At 44.0% G+C, this 23556-nt stretch overlaps 1 protein-coding gene across 12 annotated transcripts in view; it reads right to left on the bottom strand.

The window, feature by feature from the left end:
- Positions 1 to 23556, bottom strand: part of SPECC1L (sperm antigen with calponin homology and coiled-coil domains 1 like) — a 131029-nt gene that overhangs the window by 56962 nt on the left and 50511 nt on the right. For all 12 annotated transcript variants that reach the window (XM_021073804.1, XM_021073802.1, XM_021073799.1 and 9 more), the window contains 4 exons: positions 15051 to 15124; positions 13290 to 13465; positions 7788 to 7951; positions 3769 to 3860 (listed from right to left, as the gene is read on the bottom strand). In XM_021073804.1, the coding sequence (XP_020929463.1) occupies positions 3769 to 3860; positions 7788 to 7951; positions 13290 to 13465; positions 15051 to 15124 (506 nt within the window). The remainder of the gene's footprint in view (positions 1 to 3768; positions 3861 to 7787; positions 7952 to 13289; positions 13466 to 15050; positions 15125 to 23556) is intronic.

Genomic DNA, 23556 nt, shown 5'->3' with positions numbered 1-23556 from the left:
TTTGCCTATTATTTATTGGGTTGTCTTGAACCAAGATGATAAACAAGTCTTCTTTGAATTCAAGATTTTGACTGTTAGATGAATAGCAAATATACTCTTCCCAGTCTTGTCTTTCATTTTCTTAATGTCTTCCAGAGAAGTTTTAAATTTTGATGCTCAAGTGATTTTCATTCCTTTTTGTCTCCTAAATAAGAAGTCTGCCTTGTTGAAGGTCATGAAGATTTTCTCTAATGTTCCCATGTTGAAGTTCTATAGTTTTAGCTTTTACATTTACATCTATAGTCACTTTCAATTTTTACAAATGCCATGAGGTAAAGGTTGCCTTTTTTCCCCCCTTATGGATATCTAGTTGTTCCAAAATCCTTTGCTGAAAAGGGCTCCCCTCTCTCTCACTGAATTACCTTGGCACCTTTGTTGAAAACTGATTGACCTATTTCTGGGTTCTCTACTCTGATCTAAAGTCTATGTTTAAACTTCTGTCAGCACCATACTATCCTGATTAGCCTAAGAGCTAACATCAAATAGCCCTCCAAAACGAGTCCTCCAAACTTGTTTCTCCCCTACCCTAGATGCTCTGGATGTTCAGGGTCTTTAGAATTTCCACACAGACTGTAAATTACATCATCAACTGCTAAAAAATAGCGTGCTGAGGTGTAAGTGGGATGTGCTGAACTACTGCTCAGTGTGAAGGAGAAGTGGAAAATACTAAGGACCCTGAGTCTTCCTAACCATGAACATTATGCATCTTCCCATTAATGCTCCTTTAACCTCTCTCAGTACTATTGGGTCATGCACAATATTGTATTAAATGCATTGCTAAGTATTTCAATTTCCAATTGTTCACTGGACTGAATCTACGAGCCAGCAAGAGGAGCACTCAAGACAAAAGAGAGTCTTTTAACCTCATCTTGTAAGTGACATCCCACCATTCCACCACTTTCTATTCATCAGGGGCAAGTCACAAAATCCAGTCCACCCTCAGAAGGAGCAGGCCACACAAGAGCATGGCCCACAGGAGGCGTGGGTCACTGGGAAGTATTGCAGAGACTGCCCCAGTTACTGGTGGATCTCCTCGGTCCTTTTGAGGCTTGTGTTGAAGGTCATTTACGGCAGGTCTAGAACAGTGTTCACTCCAGGGCTCTTCAGTTCCACTCACAGAGTGGCCCTTGGGGTTCTCTTCTCCTCAGTGGCCAGAGGGAACTCACATGATCCTTGATAACTTGTCTTTCCTGCCCAGCCTCAGGGAGTCACCCGCTGTCAACACACATGCAGACTGGAACTCAGCAAAGATAGCAGGATGCCTTTTCTATGCAGCTCCCTCCTCCAGGTACCCTGTCCCTGAAGTCCAGGCCTCGTCCTCCCTGAACACTGACACCTGTCTCCTGGGACCCAGATGGTCCCCTTCCCTGCTCCATCCGGATCCATCCTTCCTGCCCTAGCAGAGAAGGGGGGCCATGGAAGATTCAGCTCATCCCTGAGCTCCCTTCATAGGTTACAGTCTTGTACCACCTGTCAAACAACATCTGAATATAACTGCTTCCTGTATTTTGTCCAACATTTCAGCTGCCTGTAGTGGCAGAAAAATCCAGCCCAAGACTCCCAAACAGACAGAAGTGGAATTCCCACTCAGGGAGCTTTGAGAAACTAACAATCCTAATCTTGGACCCATTCCCCAGGGACTCCTGTTCACTGGGATGAAGCCTGGGAATCTATGTTTAAAACTCCACATGATTTTTGTGCTCAATTAGGCTTGAGAGGCACTATACTGACTAATCAAGTACTAAAAAGCTACCGAATGTGGCTTGTAATTACTTTTTTCCCCCAAGTTAGACAGAGATAAGATTTTTCACAAAGTGATACTACGAACATTAAATTTCAACTGATAGGAGTTCCCGTCGTGGCTCAGTGGTTAACGAATCCGACTAGGAGCCATGAGGTTGTGGGTTCAATACCTGACCTCGCTCAGCGGGTTATGGATCCAGCATTGCTGTGAGCTGTGGTATAGGTCACAGACACGGGGCTCGGATCCCGCATTGCTGTGGCTCTGGTGTAGGCCGTCGGCTGCAGCTCCGATTAGACCCCTAGCCTGGGAACCTCCATATGCCGTGAGTGTGGCCCTAGAAAAGACAAAAAATAAAAAATAAAATAAAATAAATTTCAACTGACAAACCCTAGAGAAACTTCACCTTATCTGAAGTTTATTATATTTTGCACCTTTATTTGCTTTTATTTATATCTTCATGTCTTTAGAAAGTTTGGTTAATACAGCACATAAAAGGCTCATTACAGATGGAATATGGAATTTCCTTTGCCTTCCTTTTAAATTAAGAGTATATCTTCTGCATAAATGTGAATGCAAAGCCACAACTTGTAACATTACAAATGCAGAGGGAGGGCATTTCTACCCTAAACTCACAAAGGGAAAAGTTAAAAAGTTCACTCACAAAATGCACAGAGAGTAGTTAACACCACACTGAAGTCTCCACTCAGAGAAAATGTTCCCAAACCCTATCTTGTAGGGAAGAGGTGGAGCCAATGCTATCCTAGATCAAGGGTACTGAGTTTTAGGCCACTCACTTACATGGAAAAATTCCACCTCGGCCACTCCTCCCAAAGTTGCTTGGAGCAAGGGCACAGCAAGAAGTCTCCTGCATGCAACAGAGTCACCACCTCCTGCGTTGCTTCTGGTTGGCACTCTCACAGCGGCAGAAGGGGTACCCATGACACTCGTTTATAACCAGTCAGCAACGCCTTTGTGCCAGCCTACTGCAAAACGGCCCACCACAAATCTTGCTGCTCTGAATTCAGGCCTGGGCAGCCCCCTCCCATTCAGAATCCAGGCTGGCCTAGGACTTGCTTAGGCCAAGAAAAGGGGATATGATGACACAGTCCAGGTCCTAAACCAAGTCTTAGGTGGCTTTGATAACTCCTACTTTCATGCTCTCAGAGCTTGGGACAGGCAGGCCGTGACAGAGCCTGAGAGGAAGACCATGTGGAGAGGACAGTCGAGCCACCCCTGCTGAGCCCAGGCCCCAGCCCATCCGTCCACAGAACGCAGCTCCAGAGGTGGCCCAGGCCACACCAGCAAAGGACTGTACAATCAACCCAGAGGAATGTGGATGACAGTAAAGTGCAGTTGTAAGTCACTAAGTTTTGAGCGGTTTCCTGTGCAGCAGGGGCTAGACATGCCAACTACACAGCTGACCCTTGAACACCATAGGTTTGACCTGTACAGGTCTACCTATGTGGATTTTCATCTGTGCGGAGGATTGGTGCCCCTAACCCCATGCTGTTCAGGAGTCAACTGTATATTCTACTTAAGGAGGTGTCTCAGTATAGGGGTTAGATGTACAGTCTCTGAAGCCACAATGCTCAAGCTCAAATCCCAACTACTGTTTCTTAATTATATGACCCTCAGCAGGTTACTTAACCCTTCTGGGCCTTGGTTTCCACACACAAAAACTAGGGTACACATAATACCTAATAGCCAGTAGAGTGTCATGAGGATTAAATAAGTTAACTATAAAGCATTTGGAACAGTGCAAAACACACAATAAGTGTTGAGAAGTTGTTAACTATCGCTGTTATTACAGATTTTCAGAAGAGTAACACAACTGGCATTAACATAGCTCATCTTAATTAAGGATATTCACAGCATCTTAGGAAAACAATCCCAACTATATCCCTCAAGAGGCAGCCATCTGCCTGCCTCATGACACAGTGTAAGTGACTGGAGAGGACTGACCTTGAGAGGTCACAGGCACTGACCTGCATAGGAGACACAGCTGCCGCAGGAGGTGTCTTCATAGGACTCGGACTCAGGGGCGTTCGAGGAATTGCAGCTGCAGCAGGGCTGGGTACTAGAAAAACAACAAACACACGAGTAAATAACACCTGTAGGGGGTGCAGAGGAAGCCTTTGCAATTGCTCTCCCTTAAGGGTTCACCTGGTTAATACATGCTCTGGGCTCCCCTGGGAGAGGCACAAGGCCTCACCTCCCCAACACTCACAGCCATGTCCAGCCTAGCACCACTCCTGCCACTGAGTGAAAAGTTTGCTCCCCAGACCAGGTGTGTTTATTTCCAACCTTTCACTATTCAATTAACTTATGCAGTTAAAGTGCTCCATAAACCAAGGAAATCCAGGTACAAAAACCTCGGGAGGAGTCTTTCGGTGACTGCACCAGGTCACTGTGTAGTGAACGAAGGAAATCTGGGCTCCGCTCATCTTTCCTCACCTCCACCCACAGAGCTCGATTACCTCACATGGATTTTCACGTGTACTTCATTTAATGCACGGATGTGTACTTATCCTATCAGTCTCACTCTCTAGGCTGTTCAAAAGCAAGATCCATCACTTATTCACATCTATGGGCCTGTGCTTAGCACATATTCTGGTAAAGGTGGCACAAAAATGGTCATTCATTGGAAGCAAAATTAAAATCAAAATGGGACATACAAGGAAATGAGGCACATCAAGCAATGCAACAAAATGAAGTCGATCATTGCAGGTGTTTTTATGCAGCCAAGGACTTATATTTAGAACTGTTATTTTTAGATGCATTTTGGGACTGACATAAAACACTTTTTTAAGTGTGCATTTGGTACATTCATAATACTCTGCAACTATCACTACCACTATCTAGTTCTAGAACATTTCCATATCCACCCCCAAAATGGAAACCCAGTACCTATTAAGCAGTCATCCCCACCTATCTTCCCTGGCCCCTGGTAAACAGCAACTGCTTTCTTTCTCTAAGGATTTACTTATTCTGCATATTTCATACAAACGGAATCTTACAATGAGGCGGTTAATGTCTGGTTTTTTTCATTTACCATATTTTCTTTTTTTTTTTTTTTTTTTTTTTTTTGTCTTTTTGTCTTTTGTCTTTTGTTGTTGTTGTTGTTGCTATTTTTTGGGCCGCTCCCGCGGCATATGGAGGTTCCCAGGCTAGGGGTTGAATTGGAGCTGTAGCCACCGGCCTACACCAGAGCCACAGCAACGCGGGACCCAAGCTGCATCTGCAACCTACACCACAGCTCACGGCAACGCCGGATCGTTAACCCACTGAGCAAGGGCAGGGACCGAACCCGCAACCTCATGGTTCCTAGTCGGATTCGTTAACCACTGCGCCACGACGGGAACTCATCATTTACCATATTTTCAAGGTTTACCCACATAGCAGCATATATAAGCACTTCATTCCCTCTTATAGCAGAGTAATATTCCATTGTGTGGATATACCACATGCTGTTTATCCAAATGTGGATGGACATTTGGGTTTTTCCACATTTTGGCTATTATAAACAGTGCTGCTATGAACATGGATGTACCACTATTTGCCTAAATACTTATGGTCACTTCTTTTGCATATATAATTAGGAAAGGAATTGCTGGGTCATTTAGATGTATTATAAAATATCACTTTTTAAAAAGATCAATATAGGAGTTCTCATCATGGCGCAGCAGAAACGAATCTGACTAGGAACCATGAGGTTGCAGGTTCGATTCCTGGCCTTGCTCAATGGGTTTAGGATCCAATGATGCTGTGAGCTGTGGTGTAGGTCACAAATGCAGTTCCAATCCTGCATTGCTGTGGCTGTGACTGGCAGCTGCAGCTCCGATTAAACCCCAGCCTGGGAACCTTCATATGCTGCGGGTGGGGCCCTAAAAAGCAAAAAAAAAAAAAAAAAAAAAAAAAAAAAAAAGATCAATATAGAAGCAGATTATCTTTTTTTTTTTTTTTAAATAGCCACACCTGCAGCATACGGAAGTTTCCAGGCCAGCAGTTGAACAGGAGCAGCAGCTGCAGTCTATGCCATAGTTACTGCAACCCGGAATCCTTAACCCACTGAGCAATGCTGGGGATCAAACCTGTATCCTCACAGAGGGAACACTGGGGTCCTTAGCCCCCTGAGCCACAACAGGAACACCTAGAAGCAGATTATCTTTTTGATTTAAGGTGACTTTATTAATATTTTGAATAACTGCATAATTTTAACTTAATGAGATAGTCCATTATCATTTTATTTTAGAAGTCCTTTCACCTCACCCCATCATATTACCTACCCAGAGGCAGCCACTAACAATGGTTCTGAGTGCATCTTTCTCACAACTTCAATGCAAACATCTACAAACTTTAAAAATCATAGTAAGATCACACTGACATTTGTCTGCAACTTGCTATACATTACTGCAGACATATTTAACACCAGCATGTCAAAATCTACCTCATCCTTATTAAAAGATGCATAGTATTTTGGTTGTAAATGACTTAACTCCCCCCCCTTTTTTTGCTTTTCAGGGCTGCACCTGCGGCATATGGAAGCTCCCAGGCTAGGGGTCCAATTGGAGCTACAGATGCGGGCCTATACTACAGCCATAACAACGTGGGATCTGAGCCAAGTCCATGACCTACACCACAGCTCACGCCAACCCTTAACCCACTGAGGAAGGCCAGGGATTGAACCCAAATCCTCATGGATCCTAGTCAGGTTCATTAACCACTGAACTCTGACTTAACTCTTTTAACAGGCATTTAAGGAATGTGCAGGTCTCCTGTTTTCTCATTTATCTTTCTACATTTGTACCAGTATCATGTATAAGAACTTCAAATCTGTGAATATTGCATTTTAAGTTGGAAGACTCTGTGTAACTGCCTTCCAAAATGTCTATGCCAACAGTGTGTGTGACTATATGGGTGACTTTTGCTCTAATTCTAAGTCAAAGTAAACAGATTTTTGTATAATCACAGAATAGTTTCTAACAACTCTACTTTTATTGGAGTGAATTAGAATAAAGCCTACAATGAAGTTTAAAGAATTTCTAGATGAAAATGTAAACTTCAGGACACATTACACTTAGTTGTTTTGAAGAACTACATCCCTTTCCCTCTCCCAGAGCTGACGAGGCTTGAGAGAAGAAAAGGAGTGGCCACCTGAAGCTGGGAGGAGCCTCTAGGCAGGAGCAAGTGTGCTGCAGGGCCTGGTTTGTGCACCTGGGTACAGGGTGGAGGCACAGTGGTCCAACCCAAACAAGAGGAAGGTGGGGGCAGACATTGCAGGCCTCTGGGATCTGAATTTCATTCTAATGAAGATAAAACTGAAAGATTTTAAGTGGGAAAAGGTCTTTCTAAGATGAAAAGACATGGGAAGACCAAACAGGAGGTTACTGAAACAGCAGTTAAGGATGGCTTGAACTTGTAGTTGATTGTGCCACCAGAGATGGCGAGGAGCAGAAATGTGCATGCTGGAGGCTGGATCAAGTGGCTGCTAACGGACTGGATGTGGACGTGAGGAAGGAGGATTTAAGGAAGAAAGAAGGCGCCTAGATTTCTGGCTCAGTTACTGGGTAGAATGGTGCTGCCACTAACAGAGGGGAAAGTTGAAAGCTAAGGGACAAGACTTGGCTTTAGACATAAGAAAATGTCCAGGAGAGGGCTGGTGTCAGAGTCCAGCTAGCATCTGAACATTCAGGACTGAGGAGTTCAGAGAGAGGGACAGCGCTGAAGGCCCACATCTGGAAGTTCTTAGGCACAGAGAAGATCTGCAGGCCATGAAGACACCCCTGTGTGGGATAAGGCACAAGCCTGACACTTAGATCTCCGAGGCTGAAAGGACCCCAAGTCTCTGTTAAAATTCCCCAAGCAGGAAGACTAACTTACTAACACCATAGGACACTTGATGAAACTCGGAGCAAGATGGTGAGGAACACCAGCTAGACCAGAAAACACATGCTGTGTGAACACACCCGCCTACCCGCCCGGGCATGACGGGGTCATGAGTCACCTTGAGATGCACTGTCGAAGGACTTGATGAGGGTCTTCACCGTAGGAGTCGGCTCAGAGGACGTCGAAGACCTTCTGCTCAGCCCCATCCCCTGCCTTAAGGCTGCCAAATCTCTCTCAACAGCATTCATGTAGTTATATACCCGGCCTCGCTCCTCCTCCTGCCTGAAAACAATACTGAAATCAGGGCATTTTTATACATACGCTAGAAAATACATATTTCCTCTTCCCAACTAAAAAGCATTAAAAAGTATCAGTTTTTTGGAATTCATACTGTGGATCAGTGGTAGCAGACCTGACTAATATCCATGAGGACTTGCATTCGATCCCTGGCCTTGCTCAGTGGGTTAAGGATCTGCCGTTGCAGTGAGCCACGGTGTAGGTCAAGGCTTAGATCCCTCGTTGCTGTGGCTGTGGCTGTGGCTGTGGCTGTGGCTGGCAGCTGCACCTCCAATTCAACCCCTAGCCTGGGAACTTCCATATGCCTCTGGTGCAGCCCTAAAGAAAACGAACAAACAAAAAAAGTATGTGTTTTTTTCTCCTAATTGTAACAGTTGAGCTGAGTAAATTATCAGGTCTAATATTCTTATTTCCCTGGTAAATTCCAGGAAATGATTTTTTATATCAGGTTATCCTAACTAGGTTAAGAAACCAACAGTTTTCATTTCATCTGAGTAAGTGCAAGGTGAAGACATCAGCAATCAACGAGCAATAAAACAGGAGATGGATGTGACTCAGAACTGGAGATCCTGGAGTTCCCATCATGGCACAGTGGTTAACGAATCCGACTAGGAACCATGAGGTGGCGGGTTCGATCCCTGCCCTCGCTCAGTGGGTTAAGGATCCAGCGTTGCCTTGAGCTGTGGTGTAGGTTGCAGACACGGCTCTGATCCCGCATTGCTGTGGCTCTGGCATAGGCCGGTGGCTACAGCTCCAATTAGACCCCTAGCCTGGGAACCTCCATGTGCCGCAGGAGCGGCCCTAGAAAAGGCAAAAAAAAAAAAAAAAAGAACTGGAGATCCTGAGGTTCTGTGCTGCCGAGAAGGCTTGGCCTTCTCAGCAGAGTGAGACTGGGAATTCACCAGATCATACACATAATCGATGCTGGTTCTATCCAACAGGCCATGCCTACACATGGAACTACAAAGAAACGAAATCAAAGCCCATACTATAAAAATTTGAAGAAAAAAAAATAGTGTAGTCTCCAAGTAGAATTTCTACAAAGAGGAGGGAAAAAACAGCATGGCCCCAATTAGTAACATGAGTCTCCTAGATGCTTGGAGTGATAGATCCACTCCATTTCTGGACAGCTCCAGTTCACTGAGCTGATAAACCCTGAAGTTCTCATCTGGAAAGAGACCAACTGCACAGTCTGCATGTGTCACACAATACATACAAGTAAGTTTATAGCAGACGAAAATTAAGCCAGTCTTCAAGGAAAATTTGTCTTTGGTAGCCATTTGGCTCTTCTGACAGAATTTTTGGCCAGAAGGTCTCAAGCTCAGATGTTTTAAAAAAAGAATCTACAACAGCAATTATCCAACTTTTGGGTCTTAGAGCCCCTTTCCACTCTTAAAAATTACTGAGGACCCCAAAGAACATCTGTTTATGTGGGTTCTAGTGACTGACATTCATCAGATTGAAAAACTAAGAAATTTTTTTTCTTTTTTTTGGCCTCCCCATGGCATGCGGAGTTCCCAGGCCAGGGATCAGATCCGAGCCACAGTTGCCACCTAAGCTAAAGCAACACTGGATCCTTAACCCACTATACCTGGTCAGGGATTAAACCTACATCCCAGCACTCCCAAAATGCTGCCAATCCTGTTGTACCACAGCAGGAATTCCTAAAAGATATTTAAAGGTAGTTACCTTGAGGCACAGTGAGTTAAGGAGCCAACACTGTTACTGCACTGGCTTGGATTGTTGCTGTGGCATGAGTTTGATCCCTGGGCCAGGAACTTCCACATGCCATAAGTGAAACCAAAAGAAAAAGAATATAAAAATGATTTAAAATATTTAACTCGGAGTTCCTGTCGTTGGCTCAGTGGTCATGAACCCAACTAATGAACGTAAAGACACAGGTTCATCCCTAGGCATTGTTCAGTGGGTTAAGGATCCAGAGTTGCCATGAGCTGTGGTGTAGGTCAGAGATATGGCTCAGAGCCCATGTTGCTGTGGCTGTGGTATAGGCCCACAGCTACAGCTCCAATTCGACTCCTAGCCTGAGAACTTCCATATGCCACGGGTGCAGCCCTAAAAAGCAAAAATAAAGAAAGAAAGAAAAAAAAAGAAAATATTTAACTCATCTAAAAATTAAAAAGTCAGGGCTTATTAACATAACATTTTTATGAAGAACAAGTAGGTTTTCCAAAATAAAAAAAATATGAAGAAGAACAGTAGTGTGTTTAACATTTTTGCCTAGCTCTTTCATGTCTGGCTTAAGAGAAGACTGTGAGATCCTCATTTCTTCTGTCTTCAATCTTTTGCAATATGAAAAAAAAAAAAAAAAAAAAAAAAAGCAGGCCTCACATAGATATGGAAGGGAAGAATATTTTAATGATAATAAAATCTGTAGTTGTGGCTTTTTAGATAACTGTGCTATTGTTCCTTGATACTACACTAAAACATAACAGACGGTAATTACTTGAAAGTTAATTAAAATGTGGAACCTGAAACCGAGCTTTTCCTACTCGGTCATCTTGTACTTTTAATGGCTATGGATCCTTCACCCACACAGCACTGGGTAACATCACACATGGGTCACACGGAAAATAATGGTTCACTGAGTTCCTCAGATTTTCCAAATGTTGATGCCTGCCCTGCCATTAAAGTCTTTTATTTATTTATTTTATTTTTTTAGTCTTTTGTCTTTTCAGGGCTGCACCTGTGGCATATGGAGGTTCCCAGGTTAGGGGACCAATTGGAGCTGTAGCCGCCAGCCTATGCCACAGCCACAGCAATGCCAGATCCGAGCCATGTCTGCAACCTACACCACAGCTCGTGGCAATGCTGGATCCTCAACCCACTGAGTAAGGCCAGGGATTGAACCTGCAAACTCATGGTTCCTAGTCAGATTCATTTCCGCTGCACCATGACGGGAACTCCCAAAGTATTTTATTTTTTAAAGTGTCTTGTTAATGGCACTAGTGATCTCATCAGCACACCCTTCGTGGGAAACTGCTGAGCTCACAATGGAAGATACAAGTTTTCCAAAATCCTAACATTCACTTAAAAGCCCACATTTTATTATTAGTACCAAACACTGTAAGTTGTTTTCCTTGAAGTGACAGGATCGCTTAATCATTTTCAAGAAATAGCCACCAAATACCAAAGTCTGAATACTGATAGCTGTATCAATCACTCTCAAGTAAAAAATTTCCAGTCCATAAAAAAAGAAAACAGCACAAACCACAGTGGCTGCAATGCTCTCCTCCAGACAACCTCAAGCTCATTCACATGGCAGACAGAGGAGCACCTCACTTTCCATCATCGCACAGCATCCTAAAAAGAATACACTCAAGGAACAAGACAGGACTTCCCTGGTGGCTCAGTGGGTTAAAGGATCCGGCATTGTCACCGCTATGGCTCTGGTAGCAGGTGTGGTGTGGATTCAATCCCTGGCCCTGGAACTTCTGCATGCTGTGGGCACAGCCAAAAATAAAACGAAACAACAACAAAGGACCAAGACAGAGTGATGTTCATAATTTATTGCTTCACGGAGGACATCTGTAAGGAAACCTATACTCTGAAAATGCACATGGCTGGTGGGGATTAGCACAATGGCCCTGTCCAATTTGGTGCCAGGGCCATGATCTATCAAGTATATGTTCACTTTTCAATGTCTGTACAAAAGTCAACACAGTGAAGAGGGCAAACAACATGTCAGTATTATTATGAAAACAGTATGACTTAGAAGAGCCCCTAAAAGGGCCCCAGGGACCCAGGGGTCTACAGATCCCACCCACTCTGAAAACCGCTGTTCTGCAGGACTCTACTTCCTATAAATATGTGTCTCAAAGACTGACAGGCTTCCAGGACCCAGTGGAATGGTTCCTGAAGAGTAGAATTTCAGCCTTCAGGTCACCTTTAGAAAGGAGCACCTCCAATACAATATTCATTTACAACTATGAAGGCAGAAAGGTAATGTAACATGAGTTTTGTACTAGTGGAGAAATAAAAATCTTCCACCTCATTCCATGTTCTGCTTATTAAGGAAGCCAAAGAGAAATGGTTCGCCAACACCTTCCACTCACCAGAGCTAGGCAACAATAAGACAGCTTTTCAAAGTTGGCTTGTTTCATATTTTTCTGAATCTTTTTCCTAGATCTACTGAAGAATGGCTTAAAGTAAAGAATAATCAGATTCTTTATTTTTTTTTTTGCCTTTTGCTTTTCAGGGCTGCACCTGCGGCATATACAAGTTCCCAGGTTAGGGGTCTAATTGGAGCTACAGCTGCTGGCCTACACCACAGCCACAGCCACGCCAGATCCTAGCCACATCTGCGACCTACAACACGGCTCAAGGCAATGCCAGATTCCTAACCCACTGAGTGAGGCTAGGGATTGAACCTGCATCGTCATGGATCCTAGTCGGGTTCATTACCACTGAGCCACAATAGGAACTCCCAAGAGTAATCAGATTCTTAGTAATAACCTCAAATTCTACTTACACTTAATAAAAATCTCAAACACTACTTTCCCTCCCCTCACAGACAGAATCTCAATGAGGAACTCAGAGCAAGTCATCAAATGCTTTTTTAGAGGGTTTCCAAAGATCTCTAAGTTACAAGCATAAAATAGGCGATGGGGAGAAAACGCCCTACAGTATTCTCTAACAACATAGCTTATGGACACTCACCATGGCCCTGAGCACCCAAATGGGTTAAGGATCTGGTGCTGCCGTGAGCTGTGGTGTAGGTCGCAGGCGTGGCTCTGAATCCCACGTAGCCGTAGGTGTGGTGTAGGCCAGCAGCTGTAGCTCCAATTTGACCCCTAAACTGGGAACTTCCATATGTCATGGGTACAGCCCTAAAAAGCATCTAGGCAAGTCTCACTTCAGCCTTCAACAACATTGTGACACAAGCAATACTGTCTCCACTTTAGAAAACTAAGGGCCTAACCAAGATATCAGGGCCAGTAAAGGCAGAGCTGCACTCAGACCAAGGCTATCTGCCTCCATGGCTACATCCCCAGTCGGGAGCAGAAGCTAAGGAGTAACAGATCGGGAATGGGGCACAGATGAGGGAGAGGGCCATAGCAGACCACTGGGGCCCCTCCAGGGTTGCTGACCATGGACACTGACAACAACTCTGAAAGACCACAGAGACCGCACTATTTTGCAGGTGTCATAAAATGAGGCCAGAGCAAGTGGGTAACTCCCACTAGACCCAAATTCAGTCACATCCGTGTCAACTCCACATTCTTTCCACAATACACATCATAAAACCGCAGCTCAAGTGCTCCCTATTGAAAAATAAGCACACGACTGCTTTCTCAAAACATACTTGCGTGACTTTATTTCCTCCAATTCTTTTGTTAGTTTCTCATTTTTTTCTTGTGCCTCATGTAACCGGCGCTTCAGATCACCAATCTCCTCTTGGGCTTCAGATTTAATGTCATTTGCTATGACCACTGCAGTCTGGAGATCAGCCTGAAACTGCCGCCATTCCGCTGACTCTTCCTGTATTAAAAAACTAAATTTTTATTTCCAAAAGAGAGCAATAAAGACTTATTCTAAAATAATAAAATGTGTTCATGACTAGACTGCTATAATGCACTGTCTCAAACAATGATTAATTTCTTTTAAACCCCAGAGAACTGCTATTACCTCCTTTTTTTTTTTTTTTTTTTTTTTTTTTGCCTCTTCTAGGGCTGCTTCCCGCAGCATATGGAGGTTCCCAGGCTACGGGTCGAATCAGAGCTGTAGCCACCGGCCTATACCACAGCCAAAGCAATGTTGGATCTAAGCTGCATCTGCGACCTACACCACAGCTCATGGCAACGCCGGATCCTTAACCCACTGAGCGAGGCCAGGGATCGAACCTGCTACCTCATGGTTCCTAGTCGGTTTCGTTAACCACTGCGCCACAACGAGAACTCCTGCTATTACCTATATCTAACAGATAACAGAGTTATTACTAGTGAATGTGTTCTTGGGGCGGAAGCATTTCCAGCTGATCTGCTTCTCAAGGGACCACATACCCAGGGTGTTTGAGAACTATTACTGATGAAAATGTCAAGCCTCCCTTCCTCATGCAAGTTTCAAAGTTAGCCTTATAAAAAGAAACACATGACCCAAAATTTGAAGCACTTTACTTCTGAAAAGTTCAAGGTGGGTAAGTGGTGTGTGAACCATACTGAAAGATTTTGCAGTGAGAAACTATAAATATCCTGACATCAAAAACTAACAAGAAAAAAAATCAAAAGTAAAGGAAAAGGAAGAGGAAGCTGAAGAAAAACACTAAATCTGGGCAGACAGAAATCATACAAAGAGAGGAGCTGAGGGTTGCATGGTCTGCAGCCCCACCCCCCAGCTGTGGGGATGTGGGCATGGCTGAGAGCCCCCCACCCAAGGTGCCGCTTCTGGAGCCACAGCAGGCTGAGCAGCTGAGGCAGGACTCAAACTGTGGCACCAGCTCGCCCCCCTCCCCAACATCGAGCATCAGTGCCATTGGCTGATCAAATCCCCAAAAGCCAGAAAACTCGTAAGAAAGCAGCTTAGTCTGGGACACTAGTCAAGCCCTAATAAACTTTCTTTCCAAAATACAATACTTGCTTCCTAAATTCATCTTTTAAAATTACCACTCACTGGGAGTTCCTGTTGTGGCTCAGTGATTAATGAACACAACTAGTATCCATGAGGATGTGGGTTCAATTGCTGGCCTTGCTCAGTGGATTAAGGATCCGGCATTGTAGTGTATGTCACAGACATGGCTCAGATCCCAAGTTGCTGTTGCTGTGGTGTAGGCCGGCGGCTACAGCTCTGATTGGACCCCAAGCCCGGGAACCTCCACATGCCATGGGGACAAAAATAAAATTAAATAAAATTACCACTCATAAATTACCAGTACATTCTTCTCTCCAGAAACTAGCACCAGTCCCAGCCTGAAGATATGGGCTTTCTGCACTAAGCCCAGTGGGATCAGTGTTATAACTGTATCTGAGGCTCATGATGAGGGAGAGTGTGGTCAATGACTCCTGGGTGCTCAGCTTTCAGAAAACTATGCTTTCTGATGAGATGACATGTGAAGATTTATTCAGCCTACCCGAAGTCTCCTGTGGAGTGTCTTGATTTCTCTTTCCATGTCATGTTTTTGGTCCTGGAGTTTTTTAACCGTATCTGAAAAGATCATAAAAGTTTAAATATTTATTCTTAAAAGTGCATTTGAAAAGAGTTTAACATAAAGGGAAGATGCACTTAAACATGACATTCAAGAAGTTGTCCTGCCTAAAGACTTCTATTTTTAATACACAACTTAAAAAGGAAAAAGGAATGTTCAATCCAAGTATAAACAATATTACTTTGTAAGGAAAATATGAATTTAAATCACAACTTCTGGATTACTTCCTTCCAGCGTCTTAATTCTGAAAAAAAGCATTAAGTAAAACCAATTGTTAGACACACATACACATTGCTGGCTCATAACCAATCCAAACAACACTGACTGCAATTAAAACATGAGTTTTTAATCAAAAGTGTTCTTAATCTAGAGGGTTTATACAAATATAACTTACTTTACACACTGGAATAAATTCCAGAAAGGTGGTGAATCAGTAAAATTTTTACAAACTTAATTAATTATGTCATAACTCAGGGGAGGTGCTACTTTATTCCCTGGAAAGTCTTTTTACAAGATAAAGAATTAAATAAATCAAACTCCTCAAATTATATCTTGCATCATTTGAATTTCCTTCAATTTCATGCACTGTGAACATCTGATAAGCATCACTAATACACAGAGGCCCGTACTAAAGAGTGGGGATGCAGAGATGAAGGCACAGCCAAGGCCTGTCCTCTGGGATCCAGAAATGTACAACTAAGTCACATTCTATCTGGAGGTTCTGCTCAAAAATCTCTGCTTAGGGGAAATGCCTTGGGAGGGCACCATCCTGGTGACTGCCACCCAGTACCTCTATTGCAGCTGGTTACCTCAATCACTGTCTCTTAGTTACATACCAGAAAAGGCCCTTACATGAGGTGACACTCTTAACTTCAGCCATGCCCCCTCTCCAGCAGAGCCCCGACCTTTCCATGTTCCAACTCTGCCCTATACAGCCTGGTCGCTGTTGCTACCAACATCTTTACACATCTATCTCTCCCCAGAGACTGAGAACACCCCAAAGCCAGGAGCCATGGGGTGAGGTCAAAGCCCCAGCACCTGGCACCTGGCTGGCCTGCAGAATGGAGTTAAGTGTCTAAATACGCAAGCCAATGGAAGCAGAGAGAGAAAGCAATACTAAACTCAGAAACTAGGATCAGGTGTTTTCATATTCCACTGACAGAACTTAACTGTTTATTTTCAGGAACATGGAACTATGGACACTGGTGTTTCTGGGTAGGCATTCCCCTGTTCCCTCACTCAGCACTGGAAACCCCGGCAGAGCAACCACCCATGTGCAACAATGCACGAAACCAAAACGTTTAGGCTGACACCTCTTACCTCCTAGTCGAGACCCTGATGGCTTTTCTTAGGCTGCTCTGTGTCCTCCTCCTCTCAGTTCCCTGAGGAACCTGCTCTGCTGAAACAGCCGAACCTTTCATTCAATGTTGATAAATTTGTATTCTGACTTTTTTTGTCTTTTTAGGGCCGCACCTATGGCACATGGAGGTTCCCAGGCTAGGGGTCGAGTGGGAGCCACAGCTGCTGGCCTACACCACAGCCACAGCAACGTCAGATCCAAGCCGCATTTGTGACCTACACCACAGCTCACAGCAACACTGGATCCTTAACCCACCGAGTGAGGCCAGGGATCGAACCCACATCTTCATGGATACTTGTGGGGTTTGTTAACCACTGAGTCACAATGGGAACTCCTGTTCTGACATTTTTTTTTTTTTTTGGGGGGGGGGGCATTTTCTTGGGCCGCTCCTGCAGCATGTGGAGGTTCCCAGGCTAGAGGTCCAATCGGAGCTGTAGCCGTCAGCCTACACCAGAGCCACAGAAACGCCAGATACAAGCCACGTCTTCGATCTACACCACAGCTCACTGCAACGCTGGATCCTTAACCCACTGAGCAAGGCCCGGGATCGAACCCGTAGCCTCATGGTTCCTAGTCGGATTCGTTAACCACTGCGCCACAACGGGAACTCCTGTGCTGACATTTTAAAATGGCATAGATTCACTTTGGTAACAATATAAAGCCTAGAATATTTTTTAACAATTATATGTGTTATATAATAAATACACAATGTTGTTTTTGTTTTTGTCTTTTTGCCTTTTCTAGGGCCGCTCCCATAGCATATGGAGGTTGCCAGGCTAGGGATTTAATCAGAGCTATAGCCGCCGGCCTACGCCAGGGGCACAGCAACACAGGATCCAAGCCACTTCTGCAAACTAGAGACCTACACCACAGCTCACAGCAATGCCAGATTCTTAACCCACTGAGCAAGGCCAGGGATCAAACCCACAACCTCATGGTTACTACTCGGATTCGTTAACCACTGTGCCACAACGGGAACTCTCAATGTTTTCTAAAGTTGGGTAAAAAAATAAATGAGATAAAACATGAGTGAAAAAACTGGCTGTTTTTGGTAGCTAGTAGCCGATTTCCTCCCATTCATCACCCCAAACTTTTTCAACAAAGTCAGGGCTACAAAATAAAAAAAGATAATTAATTACTTTTACCCAGTAATTCAACAAACTCCTCATAAGTACCTACTTTGTATCATACGTTTTTTTGGCAAGGTGCTGGAGACACAAGGGAAAAGGAAAAAAGGTACAATCTCTATCTACCCTTTTAGACACAGAAAAGACGATGTTTTCACATGCAGAAGACTAAATGTTAAAAGTCTGTCCCTCTACAAGCTGCTTCAAACCTCATTTAACCTGGAAACTAAGGGTCAAACAGGCCATCCAATTTGGTGGAGAGCAAAGTAGACACCCAGGAGAGTGGTGACCCTCATCCTGACCTGTATCTGCAGAGGTGAGGGTGACTCTGGAACCAGTAAGGACCCACCTGATGCGTAGATGAAATCAGGTGCTGCTGATATTACCAAAGACAAGAAATAAGGACAGAAGCTAAAATATTTCTGCTGTAGAAAACACTAGGTGTTACACCTTTCATTTACACTGTATTTGTATAATTTTTTTTTTTTTTTTTTGGTCTTTTTAGGGCTGCACCTGTGGCATATGGAGGTTCCCAGACCAGGGGTCCAATCGGAGCTACTGATGCCGGCCTACACCACAGCCACAGCAATGCCAGATCTGAGCCACTGAGCAGGGACAGGGATAGAACCCACAACCTTATGGTTCCTAGTTGAATTCGTTTCCGTGGCGTAAAAATATTTTAGTTTATTGTTATGGGTTTTTTTTTTTTAGGGCTGAACTGCAGAATCAAACTGCGTCTGCGACCTACACTATAGCTCACGGCAACACCAGATCCTTAACCCACTAAGTGAGGTCGGGGATTGAACCCGCAACCTCATGGTTCCTAGTTGGACTTGTTTCCACTGCACCATGACGGGAACTCCAAAAAACATTTTATAATTAAAATAGGTAAGCAAACGAAAAATGTGTAATTTCTCCTCCTCTGTTGAAAATCATTTACATTTTCTTTTGATCACAAAGGACATACCTACCTACCTTTAGATAACTTACATGAGACAATGACAGCAAATCTAAACAGCCACTCTAAACATCTGGGGTCTTGAGTCCCTGGTGACATGAGAAGCCACTGGTCATCTTAGACTGACCATAAAATCCAAAATTTCATTTACTTCTTTTGATCTTACCCTTTCTCTTTACCGACCTCCACATTCACGGCTCCTCAACTAGTCCACGAAGAGTGTCTACACCTGGCATTGGGTATTTATCGTCATCATGTCTTCTTTTGAACAGAAGGGAAGCTGGCAACCAGTGGAAATATTCAGGCCGAATGAAGTGTACTACAAGTATCTCCGGGGAATTTGATTTAAACTTTACAAATCATGCCTGTATCTTCACTTTGTAACATAAAGCATTAAAAGCAACAACGGGCTTTTCCTCTGTGGAAACAAAGGCATCTGTGCTCCAGTTCTTACCACAAAGATGCTTAGCAAAACCGCTGCTGTGCCCAGTGATCAGTCACAAGAGGATGAGGGTGGCTTGGCCATCAACTCCAGGGCCCCAAAATAGAGCTTCCCTCCCAAAGTTCTTCTAGTGTAAGAGACACTGCCACCTACTGTCTTCAACTCAGAAGCAACATTATATTCAAAGGACAGAAGAACTACTGTTAACCTCACTTTTTAATTATAAATTATAACTCAATTTTACAATGCTATTTTTATTCTAGAAATCTAGTATACTCCTCTTCTCACTGTTATTGGTTTAACTTTGCTCAGAACAATTCTGGGCCCTGCCCTGCCCATTTAACAACGGGGTTCATAACTTCTCACCACCAAGACCTACCATTACTAGTAAATTCAGAACCATCAACCAGGCTACAATGGCCAGGATCAACCTGCACTCCTTGGGGTGAAAGTCATGAAAGGTCCCTGGCAACCTCTCCTGCCCTCCAGATAGAGAGCTTAGCACTCAGCCAGGCTCCTGCATCTGGCCAAGCACCTCCAACTGCTGTCAGACACAATCCTTAGAGGAAGAGAAAGAATCGGAGGAACTTACCAGTTAAAGCTCTGTATCTCAGGGGCAGGGATCAAAGCAGGAGGTGCATCCAGCTGCCAGGCCACAGCTTTACCCCCAAACCTGAATTCCTGACTTTCAAATGAACCATTTACTGCTTTCACTTGTCTTTATTTTTTTTATTTTACACTTTTTCACCCCCCCAAAGTGAATATAACTCCCCCCCCCCGATTCTAAAAGCAATGCATGCTCACGATAAAAAGTCTGGAGAACAGAATAATGACAAAAATAAGATTACCCAGCATTAGCATTTGGCATATTTCATTCCAGACTTCATCTAAGAAAAATAAATTATCCTCTTCATACTGCTTCACAAGACTTTCCACTAAGCAGTAGACACAGGATGATTTTCTCCAGAAATACAGACCTGCAGCACCATTCTGATGGCCATATTAGTACCCCATCAACTGTATACACCATGATTTGCCTCAGCAATTGCCTACTAAGTCACAGCCAAAACAAACAATGAGGGTCTTTACACAGCTGTTCAGGTTAATTGAAGACACATCTCTAGAAGCAGAAGTGATGAAGGACCACATGAAACTATCAATAGGATCTAAGTCAATCCATTAGAAGGTTCTAGCTCAAGAACACACAATTTTTTTTTGAGACGTCACCAAGTTAGAGAGTTTATGATTTAGAACACACTGAAATTGGTATTTCTTATGAGAACAACATCATGCCTGGCTACCATTTAACCCATTTATAGTTTGAACAACAGAGGTAGTCCACCTGGCTCGTCCTCCACATAACTTGCTTTATTTCAGGTATAGCAAGTCCCGGTGCCTATTTCACTCTTTTCAAAGGAGAAAGGGTAGCCATGGGAAGGAGGCACTATGCACACTGGCTGTTAACTAGATCAAAACTGGTGAAATTCAGGTATTTTTCAAGTTTTGACGGTAACCAGCCACTATTCTTTGTGTGTGTGTGTGTGCGCTTTTTAGGGCTGCACCCTTGGCATATGGAGGTTCCCAGGCTGGGAATTGGAGCTACAGCTGCCAGCTTACGCCAGAGTCACAGCAATTCGGAATCTAAGCTGCGTCTGTGACCTACACCACAGCTCAAGGCAACACTAGATCCTTAACCCACTGAGCAAGGCCAGGGATTGAACCTACAACCTCAAGGTTCCTAGCCAGATTCATTTCCACTGCGCCACAACAGGAACTCCCACACTGCCCTTCTTACTTATAAAGGACAAAGATGATTATATCAGTGATACCCACAATGCTTCTCAACACCTGTGAAGTCACTGCTCTATCCACAGACCTCTCCCCCATAGCACAGCCGGCTAACGGCTTTGCTGATGAAACATGCCTGCAGGGAGGCCCCCCCTCTGGACACACAAGAGGGAATGGGTGGCTTCAACTGAGGTGACAGGTAGGGGTGGTGTGTGTGTGTGTGTCCATTTCAATGCTGGACCAAACCGCTTTTCCCAATGTGTGGTCTTTAAGATAATGAGGCAGTCTGAAGTTATTGCAGGCATGGTATGAAAGTTGTGCCTCACTTAGAAAAGAGCTGAGTCCAGGAGCAGCCTGGGGGCAAACACACCAGAGCCGGCACCCTCCCCGGAGTGGATGGTACCCAGCTCAGCATTCCTTTACACCGCAGCCTAAAACTGCTGCTGCTTCCAGGCCCCACTATCTCTGATGTGGAGGTCTAGGTCCCGCATCCCCACAACTTTGCTGGGCACATCATTACTCAGAGCTTCAGCAGATGTTTCTGTACTGATTGACTTCTCCATATCCAATTCCATCTGCTCTACTCAAAGTATTCCAGAAATTACTCACAACTGTTTATCTGCTGAAAGGAGAACCCTTCCCCTATTTTCTATCTTTGCTCTAGGCTTCTTATAATTTTTATCTCTCCTGACATGTCACTAGGACTTTGGGAGGAAAAGGAAGAATGTATGACCTCAGGCCATTATCTTGAACTGAAAGCCTTAATAGCACTTAGTTTTTACATCAGACCTTCTCCACTTAGACATCAAGTCCAAGAACTGCCGAGAAGTACTGCAAGCCAGGTCTAGGCAGTACAGCACCGATGTTCTCTAGGAAGCTGCCTGGACTCCAGGTATGCAACGCCTCGTGGGGGCTGTCCCACAGGTCACTGCTGTGTTACTCATTTTCTCCATCTTTTCTCTCTCTGCCCTTCAGACTGGATAATGTCTCCTGACTTCTCTTCAAGTTCACTGGGTTTTCTACATCTCTAATTTCTTGTTTAAATGATTCAGTAACTTTTGTTGTTGTTGTTGTTGTTGTTGTTGTTGTTGCTATTTCTTGGGCCACTCCCGCGGCATATGGAGGTTCCCAGGCTAGGGGTCGAATTGGAGCTGGAGCCACCAGCCTACGCCAGAGCCACAGCTACTCGGGATCCGAGCCGAGCCTGCAACCTACACCACAGCTCACGGCAACGCCGGATCGTTAACCCACTGAGCAAGGGCAGGGACCGAACCCACAACCTCATGGTTCCTAGTCGGATTCATTAACCACTGCGCCACGACGGGAACTCCTAAATGATTCAGTAACTTTTTATATTAGCTGTTTAATTTCTAAATTCCTGAAAAACCTACTAAGTTCTGTTTAGGGTTTTTATTTCTCTGCTAAGATTTGCTATCTATTCATCATTATGAGTGTATTTTCCTCTGCGTCCAATAGCTGTTTTAAAATTCTGTCACCTAATACCAAATGCAGAATCATCTGGGGGTAAATGAGGAGTGATTGCTAATGGGTACAGGATTTCTTTTGGGGGGCGATTAAAGAAAAAAAAAAAAAAAAGTACTAAAACTGACTACGGTGATGGTTTCATTCCTTGGAAGAAAATCTCAGTTTCCCAGTTAACAGCACTCCCTGCCATCAAGGCCCCTATGCCAAGGGCTGCCTTAGCAATGACCCCAAGTGCTAGAATTCTCTAGGAAAAAATTAACTCCTATCAGACCATGGAGCTATAACAGCAGATTATAATGCATGAAACTTGTCTGGATACCGCTTCCTATAAAAAAAAATAACAAAAAAAAACCACTAGGAGTTCCCGTCGTGGCACAGTGGTTAACGAATCCGACAAGGAACCATGAGGTTGCAGGTTCGATCCCTGGCCTTGCTCAGTGGGTTAAGGATCTGGCATTGCCGTGAGTGGTGGTGTAGGTCAAAGACGTGGCTCGGATCCCGCGTGGCTGTGGCTCTGGTGTAGGCCGGTGGCTACAGCTCCAATTCGACCCCTAGCCTGGGAACCTCCATACACCGCGGGAGCAGCCCAAGAAATGGCAAAAAGATGAGGAAAAAAAAAGAAAAAAGAAAAACAAATATAAAGGACACTGTGGGGACAGCTGGGAAAATCTGCATATGGGGGGGTTTAGATGATGCTAAGAAATGACTGATTTTACTAGATATGGCAATAATGAAGTTAGAGGAGAATGTTTGGGAAGTGCATGCTGAAATACCAGGAGTTAAGTGTCATGAGGTCCATAGCTCACTACCAACTGGTCCAGTTAAACACACATGTACAGAAGGTGGATACTGCAAAACGTTAACAACTGAGGTCCAGGCAGCAGGTGCTAACTGCCATGCTACTCTTGTGGGATCTCTGTGAACTGCCACTTTTTATTTCAAAAAACTGGGGAGCACTACATGGCTAAAAAAAATTATTAAGGATTTTCAGCCATTTTATAATTAAAATCCACATGATGTTACTGTAATTTTTATTTTGGCAATGGTTTGGAAAAGTTTTTCCCAGGAATCCTTATCATCTAACATATATCTAGCTATTACCCTAATTACCACAAGGTGTCACACTTGCCGCATTCAAATCAAGGCGTGTAAGGGAAAAGGCTATCAGCAGTACTAAACGAAAAAAAATACACTGAACTTTTAAGTTAATCTGAAAAACTTTAGAATCGTTTATATTCAGTTAGTAAAATTAGATAAATCTCTCAGTTCAG

This window comes from Sus scrofa, chromosome 14 (assembly GCF_000003025.6).
Source record: "Sus scrofa isolate TJ Tabasco breed Duroc chromosome 14, Sscrofa11.1, whole genome shotgun sequence".
Classification (NCBI taxonomy): domain Eukaryota; kingdom Metazoa; phylum Chordata; class Mammalia; order Artiodactyla; family Suidae; genus Sus; species Sus scrofa.
This window is presented reverse-complemented; position numbering and strand designations above follow the sequence as displayed.